This window comes from Somniosus microcephalus, chromosome 21, assembly GCF_052327205.1.
Source record: "Somniosus microcephalus isolate GS21.2 chromosome 21, FLI_Smic_1.0, whole genome shotgun sequence".
NCBI classification, from domain to species: domain Eukaryota; kingdom Metazoa; phylum Chordata; class Chondrichthyes; order Squaliformes; family Somniosidae; genus Somniosus; species Somniosus microcephalus.
In genome coordinates this window covers 16890721-16917699 of record NC_141007.1, presented here as the reverse complement: position 1 = coordinate 16917699, position 26979 = coordinate 16890721, and the positions used below count along the sequence as shown (strand labels likewise).

The 26979-nt window shown below is 49.2% G+C and overlaps 1 protein-coding gene across 8 annotated transcripts in view; it reads left to right on the top strand.

Moving 5' to 3' along the window:
• Positions 1–26724, top strand: part of LOC147102620 (growth factor receptor-bound protein 2) — a 166275-nt gene extending 139551 nt beyond the window's left edge. For 6 of the 8 annotated variants that reach the window (XM_085963272.1, XM_085963271.1, XM_085963274.1 and 3 more), the window contains 3 exons: positions 5889–6011; positions 7954–8122; positions 10641–16146. In XM_085963272.1, coding sequence (XP_085819398.1) covers positions 5889–6011; positions 7954–8122; positions 10641–10826 — 478 coding nt within the window. In that variant the 3' untranslated portion in view covers positions 10827–16146. Of the gene's footprint in view, positions 1–5888; positions 6012–7953; positions 8123–10640; positions 16147–22782; positions 22846–24566 lie in introns of those variants that run through there. The other 2 variants (XM_085963278.1, XM_085963277.1) reach the window with 2 other exon arrangements.
• Positions 26725–26979: the final 255 nt, after the last annotated feature.

Genomic DNA, 26979 nt, shown 5'->3' with positions numbered 1-26979 from the left:
GATGGAGAATGAAGTAGTTGACTCAGAGACAAGGGTCCTCAATTTAAATAAAGGAAACTACGATGGTCTGAGGAGCGAGTTGGGCAGGATTGAGTGGGGAATGGCGCTCAAAGGGTTGACGGTGGATAGGCAATGGCGAACATTCAAAGACCGAATGGATGAGCTACAGAATTTGTTCATCCCAGTTTGGCGCAAAAATAAAACAAAAAAGGTGACTCAACCGTGGCTAACAAGGGAAATTAGGGATAGCATAAGATCCAAGGAGAGGACATATAAATTGGCTAGAAAAAGCAATAATCCTGAGGATTGGGAGCAGTTTAGGAGTCAACAAAGGAGGACAAAGGGATTAATTAAGAAAGGGAAAATAGAATATGAGAGTAAGCTAACAGGGAACATAAAAACTGACTGTAAAAGCTTTTATAGATATGTGAAGAGAAAAAGATTAGTGAAGTCAAGCGTAGGTCCCTTGCAGTCAGAATCGGGGGAATTTATAATGGGAAACAAGGAAATGGCAGACCAACTAAATGCATACTTTGGTTCTGTCTTCACAAAGGAGGACACAAATAACCTCCCAGAGATGCCGGGGAACATAGGGTCTGATGAAAGCGAGGAACTGAAAGAAATCAGTATTTGTAGGAAAATGGTGTTAGGAAAATTGATGGGACTGAAGGCCGATAAATCCCCAGGGCCTGATGGTCTACATCCCAGGGTACTTAAGGAAGTGGCCCTAGAGATAGTAGATGCACTACTGATCATCTTCCAGAACTCGATAGACTCTGGAACGGTACCCATGGATTGGAGGGTAGCTAATGTTACCCCACTATTCAAAAAAGGTGGTAGAGAAAAAGCGGGGAATTATAGACCAGTAAGCCTGACATCGGTAGTGGGGAAAATGCTAGAGTCTATTATAAAAGATGTAATAGCAGAGCACTTGGAAAGCAGTGACAGGATTGGACAAAGTCAACATGGATTTACAAAAGGTAAATCATGCTTGACTAATCTACTGGAATTTTTTGAGGATGTAACTGGTAAAATAGATAAGGGAGAACCAGTGGATGTGGTGTATTTGGACTTTCAGAAGGCTTTCGATAAGGTCCCACACAAGAGATTAGCATGCAAAATTAAGGCACATGGGATTGGGGGCAAGGTATTGACTTGGATAGAGAACTGGTTGGCGGACAGAAAGCAAAGAGTTGGAATAAACGGGTCGTTTTCCGAGTGGCAGGCAGTGACTAGTGGGGTACCGCAAGGATCGGTCCTAGGACCCCAGCTGTTCACAATATATATTAATGATCTGGATGAGGGAATTGGATGTAATATCTCCAAATTTGCAGATGACACAAAGCTGGGCGGGAGGGTAAGCTGCAAGGAGGATGTCGGGAAAATCAAGTACGATTTGGACAGGTTGGGTGATTGGGCAGAAACATGGCAAATGCACTATAATGTGGATAAATGTGAGGTTATCCACTTTGGTGGCAAAAACAGGAAGGCAGATTATTATTTGAATGGCAATAGATTGGGAGAAGGGGGAAGTGCAAAGAGACCTGGGTGTCCTTGTGCACCAGTCGCTGAAGGTAAGCATGCAGGTGCAGCAGGCGGTTAAGAAGGCAAATGGTATGTTGGCCTTCGTAGCAAGAGGGTTCAAGTACAGGAACAAGGATGTCTTGCTACAGTTGTACAGGGCCTTGGTGAGACCGCACCTTGAGTATTGTGTGCAGTTTTGGTCACCATACCTGAGGAAGGACGTTCTTGCCATGGAGGGAGTGCAGCGAAGATTCACCAGGCTGATACCTGGGATGGCAGGAATGACGTATGAGGAGAGATTGTGTCGATTGGGCTTATACTCACTGGAGTTTAGAAGATTGAGAGGGGATCTCATCGAGACCTATAAAATTCTGTCAGGTCTGGACAGACTAGATGCAGGAAGGATGTTTCTGATGGCCGGGGAGTCCAGAACCAGGGGTCATAGTCTAAGGATAAGGGGTAAGTCATTTAGGACTGAAATGAGGAGGAATTTCTTCACCCAGAGAGTGGTGAACCTGTGGAATTCTCTGCCACAGAGGGCGGTGGAGGCCAGTTCATTAAATATATTCAAGAAAGAGTTGGATATATTTCTTGAGGCTGAAGGGATCAAGGGATATGGGGAGAAGGCAGGGACAGGGTACTGAATTTGAATGATCAGACATGATCACATTGAATGGTGGAGCAGGCTCGAAGGGCCGAATGGGAATAGGAATCTTCTGTGTTTCTATGTTTCTATAACTCTGGAGGAAACGGGAACCAATATCTTAAAAGCCACGAAAAAGGGCTCCTCGGTCATTGTGTAAAAACCATGGTTCACACACATACTGATTTTTTTTTTTAAATTGGGAGTTAAAATATTCTTTTCTGAAGACTTTCGCTCAGAGTCCTCCTTTTCTTCCATCCACCTCGCGTGGCATTTCCTTTACAGCAAATCATTTTCTTGAAAATCGTCTGTTAATTAAGTGAAATTTTGTCTGCATGTGGGATTAAACCTGCCTTTGGCCCATCAGTCAGACTGCCAGCCTCCACATTCAACGGATCATCCTCCGCCATTTCCGCCACCTCAAACGTGATCCCACCACCAAACACCTCTTCCCCTCACCTTCCCTTTCAGCATTCCGAAGGGACGGCTACCTCCGCGACACCCTGGTCCACTCCTCAATCACCCCCAACAGCCCTGCTCCTTCACCTGGCACCCTCCCGTGCAAGCACAGGAGATGCAACACATGCCCTTTTACCTCCTCCCTTCCCACTGTCCAGGGCCCCAAACACCCCTTCCAGGTGAAACAGTGATTTACTTGTACTTCCTGCAATTTAATATACTGTATTCGCTGCTCACGATGCGGTCTCCTCTACATTGGGGAGACCAAACGCAGATTGGGTGACCGCTTTGCGGAACGCCTCCGTTCAGTCCGTACGGGTGACCCTGAGCTTCCGGTCGCCTGTCACTTTAATTCACCGCTTCACTCCCACTCTGATCTCTCTGTCCTCGGGCTATTACATTGTTCCAATGTAGCTCAACGTAAGCTCGAGGAACAGCACCTCATCTTTTGATTGGGCACTTTACAGCCTGCCGGACTCAACATAGAGTTCAACAATTTCAGATAATTATCCCTGCCCCCATTTTTCATGCAGTATGATTTTTGCCATTCCCATTTGCAACATTTTATCTTTCCTGCCTCTTACAAAAGTGCAGGATGTTCTTTCAATTCCTTCCTCCCCTCCTGTCTCTGCACCTGCTTATTATCGGTTACATCTCCAGCTTTTTCCAGTTCTGATGAAGGGTCCCAGACCTGAAACGTTAACTCTGTTTCTCTCTCCACGGATGCTGCCTGGCCTGCTGAGTATTTCCAACGTTTTCGGTAGTTATGCCATTGGCCCTGCCTCACAGCCTGGGGGTGATACCACAATGCGAGACATTCACAAGCCTCAAACACAGTTCAAGATGGGGGGGGGGACCGTTCTCTTCACAGGACAGTGGATGTGTGGAAAGACTGAGAATGGAGTTGATTTGGGGTCAATTCGCGCCCCTTTAAAGGAGCTGGACCAGAGTTTGTGAAGTGCGGTTCAAGGTTAGAGAGATATTAAGAGCACTGCTTGAGTTTTTTTTATTCACGAGAGGTTGGGGAGTAAGTGAGTCAGTAAAGTAGGGGATCCACAGGTGGTGTGGGGGTGAAGAGAATGATGGAATAATCATACACGCACTCTGGAACACGCTTGATCAGCTGGTGGCTGTTTCTCGCTCGAGACTAGGTTCTTGTGTCCAGGGTTAAGAGGTCGCTTTCATGGTGTCTCCCCTCACTGTCAGTGCTGGTCGGTGTCCTGGACAAAATCTATCACTCAAACAACATCATTAAAAAAATGTATCTGGCCATTTATCACATTGCTGTTTGTGGGGGCTTGCTGTGTGCAAATTGGCTGCCGCGTTTCCTACATTACAGCAGTGACTACACTTCAAATGTATTAAATTAGCTGTAAAGTGCTTTGGAACGTCCTGAGATGGTGAAAGATGCTCTATCAATGCAAGTTATTTTAAGTCTTCCTTCAGTAGGTGTGCACTTGTTTAAATAATGGCTCTGAATAATGAATGTCAGGACTGCTGTGTACTGTAGTGCTGCTGGTTCCCAGTAACCCGCACCGGGGCTATAGGGAAAGTAAGAGTGACGGCTAATTAAACTAATCAGCTCGGTAAATGTAGATCCTTTCACTTATCACGAGGATTCTTCAGAAGTTGTAAAGCGTGTATTTTTAGCTTCAGTGCTGTCATAGGCAGGAGGAAACCTTCAATTATGGCTTGTGCGATTCCTGTTCCTATTGAACTGCCATTTAGATCGGGAAGTCAGGCTTCGTTCTGATGTCGGTTGCTTCACAGTTGAGGATTTAATCCCTGAAGTAACACTGCTGTTTTGCCCCGAACACTCTGGGTGAAGAATATCTGTTAATTATTTTACACTGTTTGATTAGTTCAGTGAAAAGAGTTTCCTTCCTCCTGGCTCGGCCTCCCACAGTGAGTAGGTGAGCCGTGACTAGCCCTGGGCCAATTATTGTAGGCACTAAGGAAGTGCAGCCCTGGGCTCCTCTCGCTCTCTGGTTTCCCTTCCTGTGGGGAAAGTGCTTTGCCTCTTGACTGCACGGCCCAGACTGAGCAACCGCTGGGGCAGATCACGTGGCAGAGCAGCCATTTACTGCCGAGGTCAGGCACTTAAAGAGATGGCAGCAGCACCCACGATGGGCGACTGCCCCAAACTCGCTGAAGGGCAGCCGTCGCTGTTTGTGGGGACGTGTAGCTGCCAGGTGGCAACAGCTGGCTGGTTCTACAGCAGTGGCAGCGCTCTACAGGCAGGCCTGCCTATAGCGTAGACCATGCTGGGCCTGGAGACGAGGCTAACGCGGTGAAGCCAACCACTGTTGTTAATCTTAAGGTGAATTTGTGAAACTCTGTGGCGAAAGGTTCAAATCCCAGGGACATGGGTGAAAAATGAGGAAGTTGGATTGAGGAAGGGAGTCGGGGAACTTCTTCAATCAAGGGGTTAAAGTTGTGGAAGAAATGATCAAACAAGGACATTGAAGCCAACAGTGACAATTGGGTGTGTTTGTGGAAAGATTGAGGGGTATGGTGAGGAGGTGGGTGTGATCACTGAAAGAGGGAGGGGCTGGGTGAGCAAACTTACTTTCTTTCCTGCCTCAGCTCATCTGCTGCTGAAACGCTCATCCATGTTTTGTTACCTCTAGACTCGACTCTTCCAGTGCTCTGTTGGCCGGCTTCTCACCTTCCACCCTCCTTAAACTTGCGCTTGTCCAAATCTCTGCTGCCCGTGTCCTAACTCGCACCAAGTCCCGTTCACCCAGCACCCCTGTGCTCGCTGACCTACATTGGCTCCCGGCCCTAAAATGCCTCAAATTTAAAATTCTCATCCTCGTGTTCAAATCCCTCCATGGCCTCGCCCCTCCCTATCTCTGTAATCTCCTCCAGCCCCACAACCCTCTGAGATCTCTGCACTCCTCCAATTTTGGCCTCCTTGATTTTAATCGCTCAGCCTTTGGTGGTCGTGCCTTCAGCTGCCTGGGCCCTAAGCTCTGGAATTCCCTCCCTAAACCTCTCCGCCTCTCTCTCCTCCTCCAAGACGCTCCTTAAAACCTCCCTCTTTGATCCAGCTTTTGGCCACCTGCCCTAATGTCTCCTCCTTTGGCTCAGTGTCGATTTCTGTCTGATAATCGCGCCTGTGAAGCGCCCTGGGACGTTTTGCTACGTTAAAGGCGCTGTATAAATACAAGCAGTTGTGATCATTTTGGTGTGAGACGTGTGGTAGTACCTGCACCTCCCAGCGCACCAGAGTGATTCCCCTCTGTCTCCTTTTTTACAGATGGTTCTTCGGGAAAATCTCCAGAGCAAAGGCAGAGGAGCTGCTCAGCAAACAGAGGCACGACGGAGCCTTCCTCATACGGGAAAGTGAAAGTGCCCCCGGCGACTTCTCGCTCTCGGTCAAGTGAGTATCAGCAGGCACCGAGGGTCCAAGGGGGGAATTGCCCCCCCCCCCCCCTCCCCTCACTCCATGGGCACTCCCATCTGCTGGCTGTCTTATAAGAACATAAGAAATAGGAGCAGGAGTAGGCCATGTGGCCCCTCGAGTCTGCGCCGCCATTCAATAAGATCATGGCTGATCTGATCCTAACCGCCAATCTACTATCACAGAACCATCTCCTGAATCTAACAGAATTAGACACACGAAATAGGAGCAGGATCAGGCTACACGGGGACTGTGTCCCCCAGTTCTAGACTCACCGGCCGGGGGGGGGAAACAGCCTTTCAGCATCTAACCTGTCAAGCCCTCGAAGAATTCTATGCGTTTCAATGAGATAATTGTGAGCCATTGTCCCAGGTCTGCGGCGGGGCAGCTGTTTTTGTTTTGACCAGCTATCTCGATTCATGTCCTGTCTATTACACAAACGTGTGACAACAGATTGACGGTTGGGGGGCTTGACAGTACAGTCCTCTTCCCACCACGTGGTGTTGTCTGGTACGAGTAGAGTTTGGAGTTTGCTTGGGAGATGGCAAATTGTTCCTGCTGGGTGTGAACACAACTGTGACAGCCCCGAGAGAGAGAGTAAGGATTCCTCGGGCATACTCCTCCTTTCACTTGCTCCTCCTCCCCGCTCTCCTCCCACACTGGGATTCCTCGAAGGACACCCCTCCATCAAGAAACAACTGAAATGCCTGAAGCCCCTTTAACAGAGTCGGAGGACACAGATTTAAGATAATTGTCAAAAGAACCAGGGGGGGAGATGAGAATTTTTTAATGCAGCGAGTTATGATGATCTGGAATGCGCTGCCTGAAAGGGAGGGTGGTGGAAGCAGATTCAATAGTAACTTTCAAAAGGGAATTGGATAAATACTTAAAGGGGAAAAATTTGCAGGGCTGTGGGGAAGGAGACGTGGGGGAGTGGGACTAATTGGATCGCTCTTTCAAAGAGCTGGCACAGGCACGATGGGCTGAATGGCCTCCTGTGCTGAGAGATTCTACGTGTGCAGTGGGCCAGGTCTCTGCGGCCAGGGGCTTTTACTCCTTTCGATATAAAAAGTATGGAAGTGGGACAAAGGCTCAATTATCCTGGCGTCTTTCATTTAATTTTAAAGAACTCAAAGTACATCTTTCAACCAAATTTCCCCCCAGTTTGAGTCATTGTGCGTTATTCTGTGGCGAGGACTGAATTACTTTCTCAGCCCCTCTCTTTGTGGCTCCCCTCGGATAGCCTGGCTGGGATCAAGAGCATTGCGGTCTCGATACTGCGAGCCGGCCTCACCAACCCAGGGAATTTTTAACCCCTAGTTATGTCTGTGGACAAATCTGGACATTTAGGTTCTGGAGTAACCGGGGCAGGAATGACCAACTGTAGCTCACTGCTGCCCCCTAGCGGTGTGAACAGTACAGGCGGCTGTTGGATTTGGAAACCTTTGATTGCAGAGTTTTGCTCCGAGATAAAAGCCCCATTAATTCTGGAGACCGATCAGAGAAATGTTGAGGCTGGGGCAGCAGTGAAGGGAACTACATTAGGCCTCTGCGCTGCTTGGTTAAGGACTAGGGTGGGGGGAGGGCAGTGATCGGCCAGGGTCCCCCCCCCCCCCCGCCCCGCTGGAAAGTAGTGTGCGTCGATGCCAGGCGAGGACAGCCGCGATGCTCCCCATGGTCAAATAGCCTGGAGGCCACCACCACCTGCGTGAAGATTGGTTACTTGGCCGAGGGGCCAGTGGGTGACCTGTCCTTCTGGGTATACAGCCCAGCAGTAGCCTGTGCCTTTGGGAGACGAGGGGAGGGGGAGGAAAATCACTAAAGCCGCTGCAGAGTCCGAGTGTAGCTTGAATCGTGAAATTTCAGTCCTCCGTGTAAGTGGCTTTTAAAAACAATGATTTCCTCTCTCTGTTCCTTGCAGGTTTGGGAATGACGTGCAGCATTTTAAAGTACTGCGCGACGGAGCAGGGAAGTACTTCTTGTGGGTAGTAAAGTTTAACTCTCTGAATGAACTGGTGGACTATCACAGATCCACATCCGTGTCTCGGAACCAACAGATCTTCCTGCGTGACATCGAGCAGGTCCCACAGGTGAGGGGGAAGTGATCGCACTGGCGGGCCAAGGAGCAAAGGTTAAAGGACTGGCTCCTCCCAGTTCTCGATGGAGCTGCACATCTCTTGCTGCAGATTTCCAGCTGATTTTTTTTTGCAGCAACGTTTCCAGTTCGAAGGCCGGAATGCTCCACGAACTGGGGCAGGAGCTGCTTCAGCTCCCACACTTCAGCACCAATCCCACTTTGTCCCCTTGCGTGGCTGAGCTCAGCCCTGCTGCTTAAATGGCGAGGGGATGGTGTGTCTCCAATTGCCCAGTGTGGACTGTTGGCTGCTGGTCGGACTGTCCCAAAGGGCCTGAGCATTACGGAGTTGGAAGGGTTGAAAATGGGGATATTGTGAGGATGGAGAAGGGAGGAGGAGGGACATTGGGCATGTGGACATTGGGCGAGGTCAGGATCGGCTCAGCTGTGATGACCCACATGGTTGAATAAACAGCAGATGGTCACTATCTCGGCTCACACAAAGAATGGCCGCAGCAATAGTAAGCTCCTAGAAACATGGCAAATTTCAACCAGGAAAGACCATTTGTCCCTCTAATGGGCCTTCCTGCAGTTGTAATCGATCTGTTTCTTCAAGGCACTTGTCCAATTTGACCCTCGAGAGATATTGAGTTCTACCTTTGGGGGACGAGGGAATAAAAATAAGGGGGAAGATGTGAGGAGAAAGCAAATTTCATATCAACGTGGAGAAGGACCGTCTCTTGTTTCCAGCTCTCGGTGGGTGTACTGAATGGGGGATGAAGCGGAGGGGAGCCCTCGGTGTTTGCACACTGGCTTCAGCACCCCTGCTTCCCACACTTGGTATAGTTGAAACCAGGAACTTGCAGTGCGATTAAGGACATGTCTGAGGTAGAGAGGAGTCTGAGGGATTGTTAGCAATTACTTCAGGAGTAGGTCGTGTCGTGTGTTAGACACTGGCTTTTCACCTCTTGTACCTGACTTAAAATCCAATCAACGAGATGAAAAGCCCCTCTGTCTGCTGGCTCTCAGTCCTACATGTAGTGGGCTTTGGGCATTCTCAGTCCAGTTCCAAGCATCAGTCCACAGTGCAAAAGGGCATCTGGTATCAGAGGTGGCAAATGGAAAATGTCACATTGGCACAACAGGGGGCGCTCTTGAGTTTGGGGGCTAAAGCACATAGGCGATGGCAGGGAGCTTTATTCTAACCCGTGCTGTACCTGCCCTGGGAGTGTTTGATGGGACAGTGTAGAGGGAGCTTTACTCTGTATCTAACCCGTGCTGTTCCTGCCCTGGGAGTGTTTGATGGGGCAGTGTAGAGGGAGCTTTACTCTGTATCTAACCCATGCTGTACCTGCCCTGGGAGTGTTTGATGGGGCAGTGTAGAGGGAGCTTTAATCTCTATCTAACCCGTGTTGTACCTGCCCTGGGAGTGTTTGATGGGACAGTGTAGAGGGAGCTTTACTCTGTATCTAACCTGTGCTGTTCCTGCCCTGGGAGTGTTTGATGGGGCAGTGTAGAGGGAGCTTTACTCTGTATCTAACCTGTGCTGTTCCTGCCCTGGGACTGTTTGATGGGACAGTGTAGAGGGAGCTTTAATCTCTATCTAACCCGTGCTGTTCCTGCCCTGGGAGTGTTGATGGGACAGTGTAGAGGGAGCTTTAATCTCTATCTAACCCGTGTTGTACCTGCCCTGGGAGTGTTTGATGGGACAGTGTAGTGGGAGCTTTACTCTCTATCTAACCCCTGCCCTGGGAGTGTTGGATGGGACAGTGTAGAGGGAGCTTTACTCTGTATCTAACCCGTGTTGTACCTGCCCTGGGAGTGTTTGAATGGACAGTGTAGAGGGAGCTTTACTCTGTATCTAACCCGTGCTGTACCTGCCCTGGGAGTGTTTGATGGGACAGTGTAGAGGGAGCTTTACTCTGTATCTAACCCGTGCTGTACCTGCCCTGGGAGTGTTTGATGGACAATGTAGAGGGAGCTTTACTTTGTATCTAACCCGTGCTGAGAATGTTTATCACTAATATCTCTCACCACTTTGAGCATGATAGTACATTTTAAAAAGGAATTGCATTCCAAGGGACTGCAGCTGGTGTTCTCTGACCCAACAACTCCTAAAGGAGAAGTGGGTCTGAGCACTAACCAGCTCGCTTCAAAAGAAGTTTAAACCTGATCCAGTCCAGACTATGGTCAGTCTGGAATGGCTTGGAGACGTAGCACACTGTCTGCCACAGAGCAGTGTAGCGGGGGTCTCTGCTGGTGCATGGCACCCACACAGGTCTAGGTCACAACATGGTGTGATGGGGTTTGCCCCTTTCACTCTCAGTTTGCGACCCACGAGAGGAAGGATGATCCCAAATCTTGGAGTCGGATGCGAGAGTGGTTCCACTGAGCTAGGGCTGTCGCCTATTAACTGGCCAGCTCCTTCCCACCGTTGTGGAGTTGACCGCCCGTGTCCAATACCTGGACTGAAACGCATCCCGCCTGCCCGGTTAACTCCACCTTCGTTTTTCCTCCCCTCCCCCTCCCCGCAGCAACCCACATACGTGCAGGCGCTCTTCGACTTCGATCCGCAGGAGGAAGGCGAGCTCGGATTCCGCCGTGGCGACTTCATCCAGGTTCTCGACAACTCTGACCCCAACTGGTGGAAGGGCAGCTGCCACGGGCAGTCGGGCATGTTTCCCCGCAATTACGTCACCCCGGTCAACAGGAGCATCTGATGGACAGCTGTGCTGATACCTGAAGGCGGTCGCAGCCCCCCCCCCCATGAACTTCGCAGTCTGTATGGAACTTCAAACTAGAGCGCCAAAACCAATTCTACAGGTGGACGGGGGGGGGGAACAGAAAAGCTGAGCGGTTTTACCAATAGGTTTCCAAAGCTACTCCCCACCCTCCCCCCCCCCCCCCCCCCCCCCCTTCTCTCTTCCCCCTGTCAATCTGTGCATGGGTTATAATTCCATTACTCTAATCCTGTTGTAGAATATAAATGTTTTTTCTCTATGCAAATATTGGATAATCTTATCAGCGATGTAACACAGACCGGAGGTCAGTAACAGTTCTTGCCTTGGGTCTTTTTAAAAGAAAAAATTCATTCTTGGCCTTATGCGTTTCAGACACGGAATTCCGGCTTTGGTTTCTTTCCCCCCTCGTTTTTGTACAAATTATGTTAATTTAGCTTGTCCTTGGAAATAAACCTAAAGTTTCCTTTAGCAGCTAGCAGCTTTAGGAACCATGTATAAATTGTCAAGATGACTTGTAATTTCAGAGAATAACTTGACTGCTTTTATCAACGGCATGTTCTAGGAGTTTATACAGGAGTTTGGGCTCCTTGTGGTCTTAAAGGTGTGTGGCTGAGCACTTTCTGAATTCTGTCTTCATAGTGCCTTTTTAATTTCCTGGTTTTTTATTTGTTTAATATACCAACACACAGACCCTGGCTAATAACTTATCCCTTGCTCCAATTCACCGTGATAACTGCGAGCCGCGGTTAGGTCAGAGATGACGGGCAGATTCTGGGCAATTCATGCTGCGGTGCCATTGGCCTTCTGTCCCGTGGCTGGCTGGTTGAATGAAAGACTGGACACGGAGAATCCAGCAGCGTGGTTTTTGTATTCTGCTCACTCGCTGCAAAAAGAACAGCCCTCTGTCTCTGCTCTCCACTGCAAGCTGAGGCTGGGATCGAGTGACAGAGCAGCTCTTGTGGATTATGTCCGTTCTATTTATAAGCCATGGGTGCCCTGGCAAGTTAAACCCTTGGCGGCACTGGAAGGGGGTTGTGTAACTGATGCGCGTTGAAGGCGGCAGATTAGTACACAATGGGGCGATTCCTCGGCCTCTGTCAGCAGGGAATTCCTGGTGTGTGTGGTCTCTGGGGCCACAAATACGCTCTGCTGAGGAGTGGGGTAAGTACAGTAACCCCGCCTTTCTCTCCACAGCCAGTGGTAGTCCTGCTGGTTATTGCACCATTCAGTCCAGCTCATCCCTCCAGCCAGACTTGTATATTTATATACAACAGCAGTGGCTCTGCTGTATTAGACGGGACTGTGCGCAGTCTCACCCAGCCCACCCTGAACAATAGGAGTTTGATTTTTATCTTGAACTGAACACACTATCTGACGACATAACTGAGAAATTCTAGTTCTTAATGAACTTTGGTTGTTTTAAAAGCTGTCTTGCTTTTTTTAAATAAAAACATGCTCCTTTTTTGTTGCTTGTTTCTATCACAAGTGAACACTGTAATAATTTAATCAATTTCTTTGGCAATTTTGCTTTAAGCGAGAGGGATCGCGTGACTGTTGATGATCAACTGATCATGGCGATTAGCTCGAACTGAACCGATGTTACAAGTTACTGCTGTTCAGGCCTGGCCAGTTGCCATAGTTCCATGGATACCACGCCTTTTACCGCTCCTTGTGCTGGGTGACCCCAGCCCAGTTACACTTTGCCAAAACCGCCACCATTTGCAAGCCTGGTATTTTGGGGGTGGTGGCATGTTCTTGGTCATCTGCAGGATTCGTTTCCTGCTGTCCCGGTAACGCGGCACTCAAGCCACCAACGTGACCGCCCACCCCCCACGATGGTTCGGAGTGCCAACCAGGGCCACCCAGCGGTCCGATTCTGCCAGCCATGGAACTGCCAGCGTGGCTAATGCTTGGCAATAGAGGAGCATCTCGCCATGGGAGGAGGGGGCAGGCAGGCGGGCTAGATGGGCACAGTCACCCCTATAACAAGGCGTGCCTTAGCTGAGTGCCCACCAGTGTTGGCAATGGGATCTTAGGGGACGAGTGGACGTGCTTTCATTCAACATAAAGGGAATGTGCAGGAACTTTGGGTAGAGAAATGGTGAGCGTAGGATAGATCGGTACCAGAATTTACCAGTCCAGGGAAAGAGGGATGTCCACAGAGTTTTCACTCCGGACAAGTCTGGAGCCACTGCCATCGACATCCACTATAAATAAGGAATCGGGTTGAAGTTAGTACCTCCCAGGGTGTCGCTATGGACCTCTGACCCCCATCTGGTCAGTTTTGCTAATGGTGGTATATGCAGTCTCTGCACTGACGCAGGGTGACGGTTAGTTCCTGAATAATGTTAAGAATGGCTCCAGGCATCAATTGAGAAGGCCAAGGATGGAAACCGATTCCTCAGAACCTTTTGCAGATGCATCGACTGTTTGAAGAGCAGACTGGATTAGAAACTCGCGGATCCAAGCGGACAAGATAATTCACCAAACGCGGAGGGGAGGGGCGGGTAGCAGTTCTGCAGTCAACAGAGGCCTGGATACACACTGAGACTGGCCCCAAAGCAAGACAGGTGGTAACTAAAGCCATCCTCTGATCCGTGTCCTGGTATAATATGACCAGGACCCCTGTGTAGTTGGCTGTCGTGGACTGTTTCTCCCCCCGTCTCCCTTACCATGCCTGTAAGTGATGTAGCACATTGACATTAAAATGTATGTAATGAATTGTGAACGGCAGCTTGTCTGTTTATTGCTGTTTGCTTTCTGTTCAATGTTGCTGATGTGCCCAGCTGGAAGCACCATCTATGTGTTAAGTCCGTGGGCAAGGAGGCATCTGGCTCGGCACCAGCACAGTCCAATCTCCTGCGTGCACTCTTAAAGATCGTCAGCATATCACTTGTTTTAATGGGGAACCCAATGTTTTGAGCTCTGATGAGTGAACTGATGCTCGGTAGTGATTGAAAGCCCACGAGCCGAATGGTGGGTTATACCATTTAGTGGGGGTGGGGTGGACGTGGTGCCGCATCATAGAGTTCCCAAACATTTGCAACCACTGTGTGGAAGCACACACATCAATTGGCATCGGTTTCATCAGTTGAGCCTCAGTAATGGCGAGTGGGACGGGACCCACTGGCCAAGTCCCGGTGGTTGAATCAGAGAGCAACTGTCGTGGTGCACGGCATCTAACCCAGACCGAAACAGCTGAGCATTACATCCGGGGACTGGGTCTATTGGTTATGACTGTCACCTCCGGGGACTGGGTCTATTGGTTATGACTGTCACCTCTGGGGGCTGGGTCCAGATTTGGCCTGAACTGATAAACTGAAAGGATGCCATGTGACGATGTGATTCACCACATAAAACTACCCGCAAATTGGCACACTCGTTCAGAGACTCGCAGGAGGATGCCTGGTGTGGGAACACGGTGTACTGTTCGCGGTGTGGCAGAGACGGTCTGTGAGTGACTGATGCCAGCACTGCGTGTCTGTAATGTCACGTGTTCTGTTCCCCAGCCTGTTACTCGTGAATATGTTGTATCAAACAGTGTATAAAATAACCAGCACTAGAAACAAATGACACAACAATCATGGCTGTTATACAGAATTATGTACAGGTGGTGCAAATTTGTTAAATTTTTTAGCTGCATAAATCTGTAAGTAACACAGCGTTCAACACTGCAACTGGGCTTGGCTAAGATATTCTGGTACCAATATCCTATTCCGGAATGGGGGGGGTGGGGGGGAAGAGAGGAAATTGTCCTTCAGTCAATACACTTTAATATTGTGTAAAGCACTTTCTGTGTGATCGTAACTCATCCCCTCAAATTTCTCCCAGTCACCAGCAATAAGCTGTGTTACTCCAGTGTTATACAGTGACCGCCTTGTACCTACCAGTATTGCATCCCGTGTTATACACTAATAGATCTGTACCCATCAGTACTGTATCCTGTGTTGTACAGCGACAGAGCTGTACCCACCAGTACTATAACCCAGTGTTACACAGTGACGGACCTGTACCCACCAGTACTGTACCCCAGTGTTATACAGTGACAGACCTGTACCCATCAGTACTGTATCCTGTGTTGTACAGCGACAGAGCTGTACCCACCAGTACTATAACCCAGTGTTACACAGTGACGGACCTGTACCCACCAGTACTGTACCCCAGTGTTATACAGTGACAGACCTGTACCCACCAGTACTGTACCCCAGTGTTATACAGTGACAGACCTGTACCCACCAGTACTGTACCCCAATGTTACAGTGACAGACCTGTACCCACCAGTACTGTACCCCAGTGTTATACAGTGACAGACCTGTACCCACCAGTACTGTACCCCAATGTTACAGTGACAGACCTGTACCCACCAGTACTGTACCCCAGTGTTACAGTGACAGACCTGTACCCACCAGTACTGTACCCCAGCGTTATACAGTGACAGACCTGTACCCTAATGTCGTATAGTGACAGATCTGTACCCACCAGTACTGTTACCTAATGTACATTGACAGACCTGTACCCACCAGTACTGTACCCCAATGTAATAATGACAGACCTGTATCCACCAGTACTGTACCCTAATATTATGCAACGACAGACCCGCCCCACTTTTGGTAAGACAGACTAATTGGACTGCTGGCTGTTTTCACATTTTGAGTGACAATTAACACTTTATATGTCCATCATTACACTGAAACTCTAGTAGGGGATAAAATACATGGTTACACACACTGGCTGGTGAACGGTACACATGTACAGTCCATGGAATGCAGCACCGGGTCTGGTGCACACTGGAGAATGTGTACGGGGAGGAGGGGAGAATTCTTGGAGCTGATCCTGCCGACTGGTCACAGATCTGATCAAAGTCTGGTGATGCCAGCCATACTCTGGGGTCAGGGTGTGGGCAGTACTGGATGCTGGGAAGTTTGACAGTGCTGCAGCTTGATCTGAAATGGAGTTTTGGTTCCTGCAGTCCAGTTATATATTTTTAAGTTTAATTTCCTTGAGTTTGTTTTTGCCTTACACTGGGAAAACTGCTAAGAAACGATGAGACTAGGGAGTTTGAGCTTTCCTCTGCACACTGTCACCTGAACTATTGAACTGTGTGAAAGAGCATTCGGCACCTGGACCATTTGATTGTTTACTTTTTTTTGAATTGGTGTATATCATAAGCCTTGCAGACATTTCATGTATATATAAAAAAAATCAATGTTAAAATGGAAAGGCCTGTGTACTTATCCCTTGACTCTCAATGCATTTGGTAGGTAGAAATTAACTGAATAATAAAATGCTGTGTATTCTTCATGAAGTGATCTGGCTCTTTCTTTCGTTGGCAAGTGCCTGCTCCCCTCCTCGCTCGGTGCCCCCCGCCTCTCCTCGCTCGGTGCCCCCCGCCTCTCCTCGCTCGGTGCCCCCCGCCTCTCCTCGCTCGGTGCCCCCCCGCCTCTCCTCGCTCGGTGCCCCCCCGCCTCTCCTCGCTCGGTGCCCCCCCCGCCTCTCCTCGCTCGGTGCCCCCCCCGCCTCTCCTCGCTCGGTGCCCCCCCGCCTCTCCTCGCTCGGTGCCCCCCCGCCTCTCCTCGCTCGGTGCCCCCCGCCTCTCCTCGCTCGGTGCCCCCCGCCTCTCCTCGCTCGGTGCCCCCCCGCCTCTCCTCGCTCGGTGCCCCCCCGCCTCTCCTCGCTCGGTGCCCCCCCGCCTCTCCTCGCTCGGTGCCCCCCCGCCTCTCCTCGCTCGGTGCCCCCCGCCTCTCCTCGCTCGGTGCCCCCCGCCTCTCCTCGCTCGGTGCCCCCCGCCTCTCCTCGCTCGGTGCCCCCCCGCCTCTCCTCGCTCGGTGCCCCCCCGCCTCTCCTCGCTCGGTGCCCCCCCGCCTCTCCTCGCTCGGTGCCCCCCCGCCTCTCCTCGCTCGGTGCCCCCCCGCCTCTCCTCGCTCGGTGCCCCCCCGCCTCTCCTCGCTCGGTGCCCCCCCGCCTCTCCTCGCTCGGTGCCCCCCGCCTCTCCTCGCTCGGTGCCCCCCCGCCTCTCCTCGCTCGGTGCCCCCCCGCCTCTCCTCGCTCGGTGCCCCCCCGCCTCTCCTCGCTCGGTGCCCCCCCCCGCCTCTCCTCGCTCGGTGCCCCCCCCGCCTCTCCTCGCTCGGTGCCCCCCCGCCTCTCCTCGCTCGGTGCCCCTCCTCGCTCGGTGCCCCCCCGCGCCTCCTCGCTCGGTGCCCCCTGTAAGGAAAGGGTTAAACTGTCTTGAAGTCTCCTTATATTGTAATAATAACTCTTAGCTTTTGACTGTTGATTACATTTTCATTCTTCGAACAGAAAATTACTTATGAGACAGGTTTGCTTTATTTTGAATGAATGTATATTTTAGCAATGTTTCAGATCAGACATTGGGAATTAAAAATTATGCCAGGCAAAGGAAGTCAGGCAACTTTAGGTTATAAGAGATTCAACATCGGGCAAACAGGCATCCTTTGTTCAGTTGAGGATTGAGATAGATTAGCTGTTTCTAGCCCCATATACCTTCAGCTTTGTAGGGGTTAGGGGAAAGATGTGCCACATCTATATGGCAGCTAAATGTCCCCCCAGGATATATTGAGCAAAGACATATTTTCACCATCAAGCCAAGGCAATATCATTTCAATTGAATATTCATGTGTGATAGAAAAATATTCTAGGGGCTTTAACTCCCCCACAGCCACATCTGCGTAAGGAATGTGGACAAATGATGACATTGCCCGTAGGGGGCCTTTGTTCATTAATCTCTCTGTAATTGTCTCTCGTTTACTGATTGGATTAATAATTCAGTCAACCATACCAAAGTTTGGGGAATGGTACTCGTTGAAACTAAAGTTATTGATCTGAGAAATGGGATTAGGTAATGTTAATGATGCATGCGAATTGCCTTTGGTCCCCATCACAAACTCTGTTCCCCAGCCACTGACTCCATCCCTCTCGCTGACAACTGTCTGAGGCTGAACCACACTGTTCGCAACCTTGGGGTCATATTTGACCCCGAGATGAGCTTCCGACCACATATCCGCGACATCACTAATAACGCGTATTTCCACCTCCGTAACATCGCCTGTCTCCACCCTTGCCTCAGCTCAGCTGCTGCTGAAACCCTCATCCAGGCCTTTGTTACCTCTAGACTTGACTATTCCAACGCACTCCTGGCTGGCCTCCCACATTCTACCCTACGTAAACTTGAGCTCATCCAAAACTCGGCTGCCCCGTGTCCTAACTCGCACCAAGTCCCGTACACCCATCACCCTCTGTGCTCACTGCCCCCGTGTCCTAACTCGCACCAAGTCCCGTACACCCAGCACACTTGTGCTCGCTGACCTACATTGGCTCCTGGTTAAGCAACACCTCGACTTTAAAACTCTCATTCTTGTTTTCAAATCCCTCCTTGGCCTCACCCCTCCCTATCTCTCTAACCCCACCCCAGCACCACAACCCTCCATGATATCTGTGCTCCTCTAATTCTGCCCTCTTGAGCATCCCTAATTTTAATTGTTCCACCATTGGCAGCCGTGCCTTCAGCTGCCTGGGCCCCAAGCTCTGGAATTCCCTCCCTTAACCTCTCCACTTCTCTTCCTTTTAAGACGCTCCTTAAAACCTACCTCTTTGATCAAACTTTTGGTCATCTGCCCTAATATCTCCTTATGTCAAATCCGGTGTCAGATTTTGTTTTATAACGCTCCTGTGAAGTGCCTTGGGATGTTTTACTACGTTAAAGGTGCTATATAAATACAAGTAGTTGTTGTTGTAACGTACCAGTTGTAAAATGGGTGTCCGGAGCGAGCCCTCCAAATTATCTACGGTCTGATGAGCCTATTAGTTTCGAGCTCGAAGTTTAACGTGTTTGAATTCTCCGGTGAACTCAAGGTTTTGCCGTAAGTGTTAGATTATGTTTAATAATTGTCAATAATTGTTATTACTAGATGCTTAATATTCTATGGATGTCAGCATTCAATGCTTTGAATCCTATTATTTTCAGGAGTAACTTATAAACATGTAAGTATAAGCACCCATCCTCTAACAGTTGGCACACCCAGATAATGGAGCATAATGTGGATGTGTCATAGAACAGACGCTTGAAGATCGTTACCTGATCTCTCTGCTAGATAGAGTAGTCTTCCAAGCCAGCTACTGACTTTTAACACTGGCACGTTGCACTAGATTATTCTGCCACGGCAGAATCAAACGCTAAACTAAATGAAAGTTTAGAGACACTTATCCTTGAACATCAAGGATCACGGTGTGGAGATGCTGGAGTTGGACTGGGGTGGACAAATGTAAGATATCGCACAACACCAGGTTATAGTCCAACAGCTTTATTTGAAATCACAAGCTTTCGGAGCGCTGCTCCTTCGTCCGGTGAAGTGGAGAAATGCATAAAGACACAGCTTATATAGTCAGAGAATAATGTCAGATGTTTACAGGTAATCTTTCCAACTGCCATTTATCGCACCTCGGCAGAGAGATAATCACAGCAGTCAAAGGTGTGAATGGTGTCCAAACAGGTCAGTCAGGAAAACATTACATCAAAGAACATGCAGATGCTGGGGTCTGTATGAAAAACAAAAAAACAGACAGAAAACACTTTTTTTGCTGGAAATCACAAATGTGTAGAGAGAACAAGCCAATGTCGACTCGAGTCTGGATGACCCTGCGTCAGGTGGGGTTACATGTAGCGTGACATGAACCCAAGATCTCGGTTGAGGCCGTCCTCATGGGTGCGGAACTTGGCTATCAGTTTCTGCTCGACTATTTTGCATTGTCGTGTGTCTCGAAGGCCGTCTTGGAGAATGCTTACCCGAAGATCGGAGGCTGAATGTCCTTGACTGCTGAAGTGTTCCCCGACTGGCAGGGAACACTCCTGCCTGGCGATTGTTGCGCGGTGTCCGTTCATCCGTTGTCGCAGTGTCTGCATGGTCTCGCCGATGTACCATGCCCCTTGTAAGAACGGGATATGACGCTCGACTCGTCGATCGACAGTTCCGACGGGCCACAGCGAAAAATCGCATAAACCTCCTCGGAAGACAAACACGGGACACAACCAACAGAGTACCCTTCGTCGTCCAGTACTTTGCCGGAACGGAGAAACTACGCCATGTTCTTCGCAGCCTTCAACATGTCATCGATGACGACGAACACCTCGCTAAGGCCATCCCCATGCCTCCACTACTCGCTTTCAAACAGACCATCGTTCGCAGCAAATTACCCAGCTTTCAGGAGAACAGCGACCACGACACCACACAACCCTGCCACAGCAACCTCTGCAAGACATGCCAGATCATCAACACAGATACCATCATCACACGTGAGGACACCACCCACCAGGTACATGGTACATACTCATGTGACTCGGCCAACGTTGTCTACCTCATACGTTGCAGGAAAGGATGCCCCGGAGCATGGTACATCGGCGAGACCATGCAGACACTGCGACAACGGATGAACGGACACCGCGCAACAATCACCAGGCAGGAGTGTTCCCTCCCAGTCGGGGAACACTTCAGCAGTCAAGGACATTCAGCCTCCGATCTTCGGGTAAGCATTCTCCAAGGCGGCCTTCGAGACACACGACAACGCAAAATTGTCGAGCAGAAACTGATAGCCAAGTTCCGCACCCATGAGGACGGCCTCAACCGAGATCCAGGGTTCATGTCATGCTACATGTAACCCCACCTGACGCAGGGTCATCCAGACTCGAGTCGACATTGGCTTGTTCTCTCTACACAGATGCGGCCGGACCTGCTGTGATTTCCAGCAAAAAAAATGTTTTCTGTCTTTTTTTGTTTTTCATACAGACCCCAGCATCTGCATGTTCTTTGATGTAATGTTTTCCTGACTGACCTGTTTGGACACCATTCACACCTTTGACTGCTGTGATTATCTCTCTGCCGAGGTGCGATAAATGGCAGTTGGAAAGATTACCTGTAAACATCTGACATTATTCTCTGACGATATAAGTTGTGTCTTTATGCATTTCTCCACTTCACCTGACGAAGGAGCAGCGCTCCGAAAGCTTGTGATTTCAAATAAAACTGTTGGACTGTAACCTGGTGTTGTGTGATATCTTACATCAAGGATCACAATTTGCCTTGGACACAAAGACTCGTTTAAATGGGTCAAAGCCCCCTTTGTTGGGGGGTCCTAAGACCTACAAGGGCCCGATGGCCCAAGGGTTATTTACATAGGATATACAGCACAGAAACAGGCCCAACCAGTCCATGCCAGCGTTTATGCTCCACTCGAGCCTCCTCTCGTCTTTCCTCATCTAAATCTATCAGCATAACCCTCTATTCCCTTCTCCCTCATATGTTTGTCCAGCCTCCCCTTCAATGCATCTATACTATTTGCCTCAACCACGCCCTGTGGTAGCGAGTTCCACATTCTCACCACTCTCTGGGGAAAGAAGTTTCTTCTGAATTCCCTATTGGATTTCTTGGTGCCTATCTTATATTGATGGCCTCTAGTTATGCTCTTCCCCACAAGTGGAAACATTCTCTCTGCATCCGCTCTATCAAAATTTTTCATAATTTAAAGACCTCTAGTATGTCACCCCTCTGCCTTTTTTCAAGAGAAAAGAGACACCCAGCCTGTTCATCCAACCCTCGCATTTCTGGTATCATCCTTGTAAATCTCTGCACCCTCTCCAGTGCCTCTATATCCTTTTTATAATATGGCAACCAGAACTGTACGCAGTACTCTAAGTGTGGTCTAACCAAGTTTCGATACAGGTTTAGCATAACTTCCCTACTTTTCAATTCTATCCTCCAGAAATAAACCCTAGTGCTTGGTTTGCCTTTTTTATGGCCTTGCTAACCTGTGTCGCTACTTTGTGATTTGTGTATTTGTTCTCCGAGATCCCTTTGTTCCTCTACCCCACCCAGACTCGCACCCTCCAAGTAATAAGTAACCTCCCTATTCTTCCTACCAAAATGTAACACCTCACATTTATCTCTGTTGAACTTCATTTGCCAATTATATGCCCATTCTGCAAGTTTATTAATGTTCTCCTGTAACTTGTAGTCCTCAGTATTGACTATCCCCCCCCCCCAATTTGGTGTCATCTGCAAATTTAGAAATTGTGTTTTTAATTCCAAAGTCTATATCAATGTAAATTGTAAACAGCAGTGGTCCCAGCACTGATCCTTGTGGAACACCACTACCCACCTTCTGCCACTGTGAATAGCTATGTCCTGAAGCCAGCCAGCAATCCATCCATTCTACTTGTCCCCCGACTCCGCATTCTCTGACCTTGTTGAGCAGTCTATTATGGGGTATCTTATCAAAGGCCTTTTGGAAAATCTAGATAAATTACATCTTCTACATTACCCTTGTCTACTCTCTCTGTTACCGCTTCAAAAAATTCAATAAGGTTGGTCAAGCAACCTGTCCTGTCTTGATCAAGCAGTTAGAACAGTGCTCAACACTGTAATAAATTCAGTGAGGAGTGTAAGCATGTTTTCGAGGAAGGCACAATGGTTTTCGGGTTGAAACAGCAGTGACAGATGCAGTAACCTTTGACTTGTCATCTGGTGCCCCCAATGCCTCCATCATCCTGTTTTCGGTGCCCTGTGGGCTTCGCGAGCAAGGCCAGCATTTATTGCCCTCCCTTTGTCCAAAGTTAGGACAAAGAGAGGTTTAAACCTCACAGTCAGCATGAGAAATTAAAATAGTTGTGGGGAGGAAAACAGTACAAATAAAAAGGCAGCGGGTTTCTTTTGTTTTCTGTGTACTGTTGCTTCAACCGTGCTGAGAGTAATGACTTTTTCGGAGCCTACAAGCTGCAGCTGGGTCCTCCACGTTTCAGCCTGCAGATGTTAACCCCTTTTGTGCAAGCCTTACTTTAGTTCACATTAAGAATGTTACAAAGATTTCAATGTTTGTTTAACTGTGAAAGCTAACTTTTTCTTCAGTTATATTCAGTTTTCTTTTACAGTCATTTGGAAAGGCGCCTGAAGTAAGAACAAAAGGAGGACGACTTATAAGTTACTGGGTATTTGTAAGCACGTGCTGTTCTATAACTTTAAACATGTGTGTGTTGTTTAGAGATGTTCTTTGTTTTTGGGTCTGAACTGAATTGGAGTAATTGAGGTTAATGAGCCTGATTTTACAGACAGTGTTTGATGCACAGTGTGGAGCTTTACTCGAACCCGTGCTGTACCTGCACTGGGAGAGTTTGATAGGACAGTGTAGAAGGAGCTTTACTTTATCTTTTTTTTAAATTCATTCTCGGAATGTGGGCTTCGCTGGCAAGGCCAGCATTTATTGCCCCTCCCTCGTTGCCCTTGAGAAGGTGGTGGTGCAGTCCGTGTGATGAAGGTACTCCCACAGTGATGTTCGGGAGGGAGTTCCAGGATTTTGACCCAGCGACAATGAAGGATCGGCGATATATTTCCAAGTCAGGATGGTGTGTGACTTGAAGGGGAACTTGGAGGTGGCGGTGTTCCCATGTGCCTGCTGCCCTTGCCCTTCTAGGTGGAAGAGGTCGTGGGTTTGGGAGGTGCTGCCGAAGAAGCCTTGGCGAGTTGCTGCAGTGCATCTTGTAGATGGTCCACGCTGCGCCGGTGGTGGAGGGAGTGAATGTTTAAGGTGGTGGATGGGGTGCCAGTCAAGCGGGCTGCTTTGTCCTGGATGGTGTCGAGCTTCTCGAGTGTTGTTGGAGCTGCGCCCAGTTGGGTTTTTAAGACAATCCGATAACTTAATTGTCACTGATACTAGCTTTTTATTTCATATTTATTTAATTAACTGAATTCAAATTCACAAACTGCTATTTTAGGATTTGATCTCCCGTCTCCAGATTTTTAGTCCAGTAACATAATCATTATGCTACCGTATCCGTGCTGTACCTGCCCTGGGAGTGTTTGATGGGACAGTGTAGAGGGAGCTTTACTCTGTGTCTAACCCGTGCTGTACCTGCCCTGGGAGTGTTTGATGGGACAGTGTAGAGGGAGCTTTACTCTGTATCTAACCCGTGCTGTACCTGCCCTGGGCGTGTTTGATGGGACAGTGTAGAGGGAGCTTTACTCTGTATCTAACCTGTGCTGTACCTGCTCCGGGCGTGTTTGATGGGACAGTGTAGAGGGAGCTTTACTCTATCTAACCTGTGCTGTACCTGCCCTGGGCGTGTTTGATGGGACAGTGTAGAGGGAGCTTTACTCTGTATCTAACCTGTGCTGTACCTGCTCCGGGCGTGTTTGATGGGACAGTGTAGAGGGAGCTTTACTCCATTAATTCAATTCCATTCGTAACTCAGCCATTCCAGCATCTCAGTGTCTCCTAACACAACTCCGACGACTGATCGGAGGAGGAACGTAGGCCCCTGGGTCATTTCCTTTATACAGACATTTCAGGGGGACCCGATGGTGACACCGATTCTTACAAACACCTGGATTGAGTACTTGTTACAGAAACACGTGCTGATCAGATTTGTACTCAACTTGTTTCCTGACAACATTCCCACCCCCCCCCCCCCCCCTTCCTCCTGAATTTGCTGACTCTCACTGGGGTACAGTGCCACGGGCATTGGTGATCCGCCATCATCTCAACCACTCTTCCTGTGTGAGCCTGGACAGTGAGGGGCAGCAGGCTATTTGATCGTGGAGGGCATCACAGCTCAGCCCGATCCGGTCCTTGCCTGATGTCGACGCGCACACACTTGGCAGCAGAAGTCACTGGATTGAGATCGGGTTTAATCCCCCTCTTGTTTTCTTCCTATTTCAGTGTCACTGAGGGACTCTGCAGTTGGGGTCACACCAGCTCATTGCAGCAAGATGACCAACACATTCTTCACCTCAGACTAAACTCAACACCAACAACAACTTGTATTTATATAGCGCCTTTAACGTAGTAAAACGTCCCACGGAATACACATCCACAGTGCTATTCTACATTAACAGCTGCGTCGAGGTCGTCACGACCCATAAAAATATCAGAACATACCCCAACCAGAAACCCTGGATGAACGGAGAGGTCCGCTCGCTGTTGAAAGCACGCGACGCAGCTTTTAAATCTGGTGACACGGCGGCTTACAGTGCAGCTAGGACCAACCTAAAAAAGGGTATCAGGACTGCCAAAAGGAAACAGACACTGCGGATAGAGGATCACTTCCACAACAACTCGGACCCCCGGCGCATGTGGCAAGGCATCCAGTCCATCACTGACTACAAGGGCAAAAACACCAGCCCCCTGGTTAGCGATGCCTCCCTTCCGGAGGAGCTTAACAACTTCTACGCTCGCTTCGACAGGGACAACAGGGAGCCGGCTACCAAAGCCTTGCCACCCCCGGAAGACCAGGTGCTCACTCTGTCGACCTCCGACGTAAGGGGTGTTTTACGCGGAGTGAACACACGAAAGGCTGCTGGACCGGATAGCATCCCTGGACGGGTACTCAAGGAATGTGCTGATCAGCTGGCTGATGTCTTCACCGCCATCTTCAATCTGTCATTGGCCCAGGCAGTAGTCCCTACATGCTTCAAGACCACTACCATTATTCCTGTGCCAAAACAAACGGCTGTGACGTGCCTGAACGACTATCGACCTGTCGCACTCACACTCATTAGAAGTGTTTCGAGAGACTGGTCTTAGCTCACATCAAAGCCAGTATTCCCGCCTCTCTTGACCAACACCAGTTTGCCTATCGTGCAAACAGATCAACTGAAGATGCAATCACAACTGCTCTACACTCGGCACTGAATCACTTAGATGGTAAGGAGACCTACATCAGAATGCTGTTCATAGACTACAGCTCAGCATTCAACACTATCGTCCCCAACAAGCTGGCCTCCTAACTCTTGGCCTGAACAGTTCCCTCTGCAACTGGACCCTGGACTTCCTAACAAACAGACCCCGGTCTGTCAAATTAGGTAACCACACCTTCCCCCCCCCCCCCCCCCCCCCCCCGACCCTGAACACGGGGGCCCCACAAGGATGTGTGCTGAGCCCCCTCCTCTACTCCCTCTTCACCCACGACTGTGTGGCTGTTCATGGTTCCAACACCATCATCAAGTTTGCGGATGATACCACGGTAGTAGGCCAGATCACCAACAACGATGAGCCAGCCTACAGGGAGGAGGTCCAGCATCTCGTGAAGTGGTGCGCCGATAACAACCTGGCCCTTAACATCAAGAAAACCAAAGAAATCATTGTGGACTTCAGGAAGTCTAAAGGCGGAAGTCACACCCCCATCCACATCCATGGGACTGTGGTGGAAAGGGTAGACAGCTTTAAGTTCCTCGGAGTCCACATCGCGGAAGACCTCTCCTGGTCCCTCAATACCTCCTCTCTGGTGAAGAAGGCCCAGCAGTGCCTATATCTCCTAAGGAGGCTGAAGGGATGTAACCTGTCACCCCTGATCCTCTCTAACTTTTACCGCTGCACAATAGAGAGCATCCTGACGAACTGTATCACAGTATGGTATGGCAGCTGTAGCTACTATGACCGGAAAGCCCTGCAGCGGGTAGTCAAAACTGCCCAACGCATTACTGGCACCCGGCTACCGACCATGGAGCACATATACCAGAAACGCTGTCTACGGAGGTCACGGTCGATCCATCAAAGACCCTACCCACCCCAGCCACAGTCTGTTCACCCTCCTGCCATCTGGGAGACGCTACAGATGCATTCGCACCCGTACGACCAGATTTAGGAACAGCTTCTTTCCCAGGGCTGTCATCCTACTGAACTCCACAAATAAACTCAAGTCTGCACATCTGCCAATGCACTTTATTATGGTTATGTTCATGTTAATGTATTACAAGCCAAATGAATGTTGAATGTTTAAATGTCTTAATCTAAATGTACACTCTCGGGAGCCGCAAGCCTACATTTCGTTGTACTGCACTTGTGCACTAACAATGACAATAAAAGTTGATTTATTTGATTTATTATTTATTCACAGGAGTATTTTAAGACACAAAATTTGACACCGATCCACATAAGGATAAATTAGGGCAGATGACCAAAAGCTTGGTCAAAGAGGTAGGTTTTAAGGAGCGTCTTGAAGGAGGAAAGAGAGGCGGAGAGGTTTAGGGAGGGAATTCCAGAGCTTAGGGTCTAGGCAACAGAAGGCACGGCCACCAATGGGGGAGCGATTATCATCAGCCTCGAGGGCAGAATTAGAGGAGCGCAAATATCT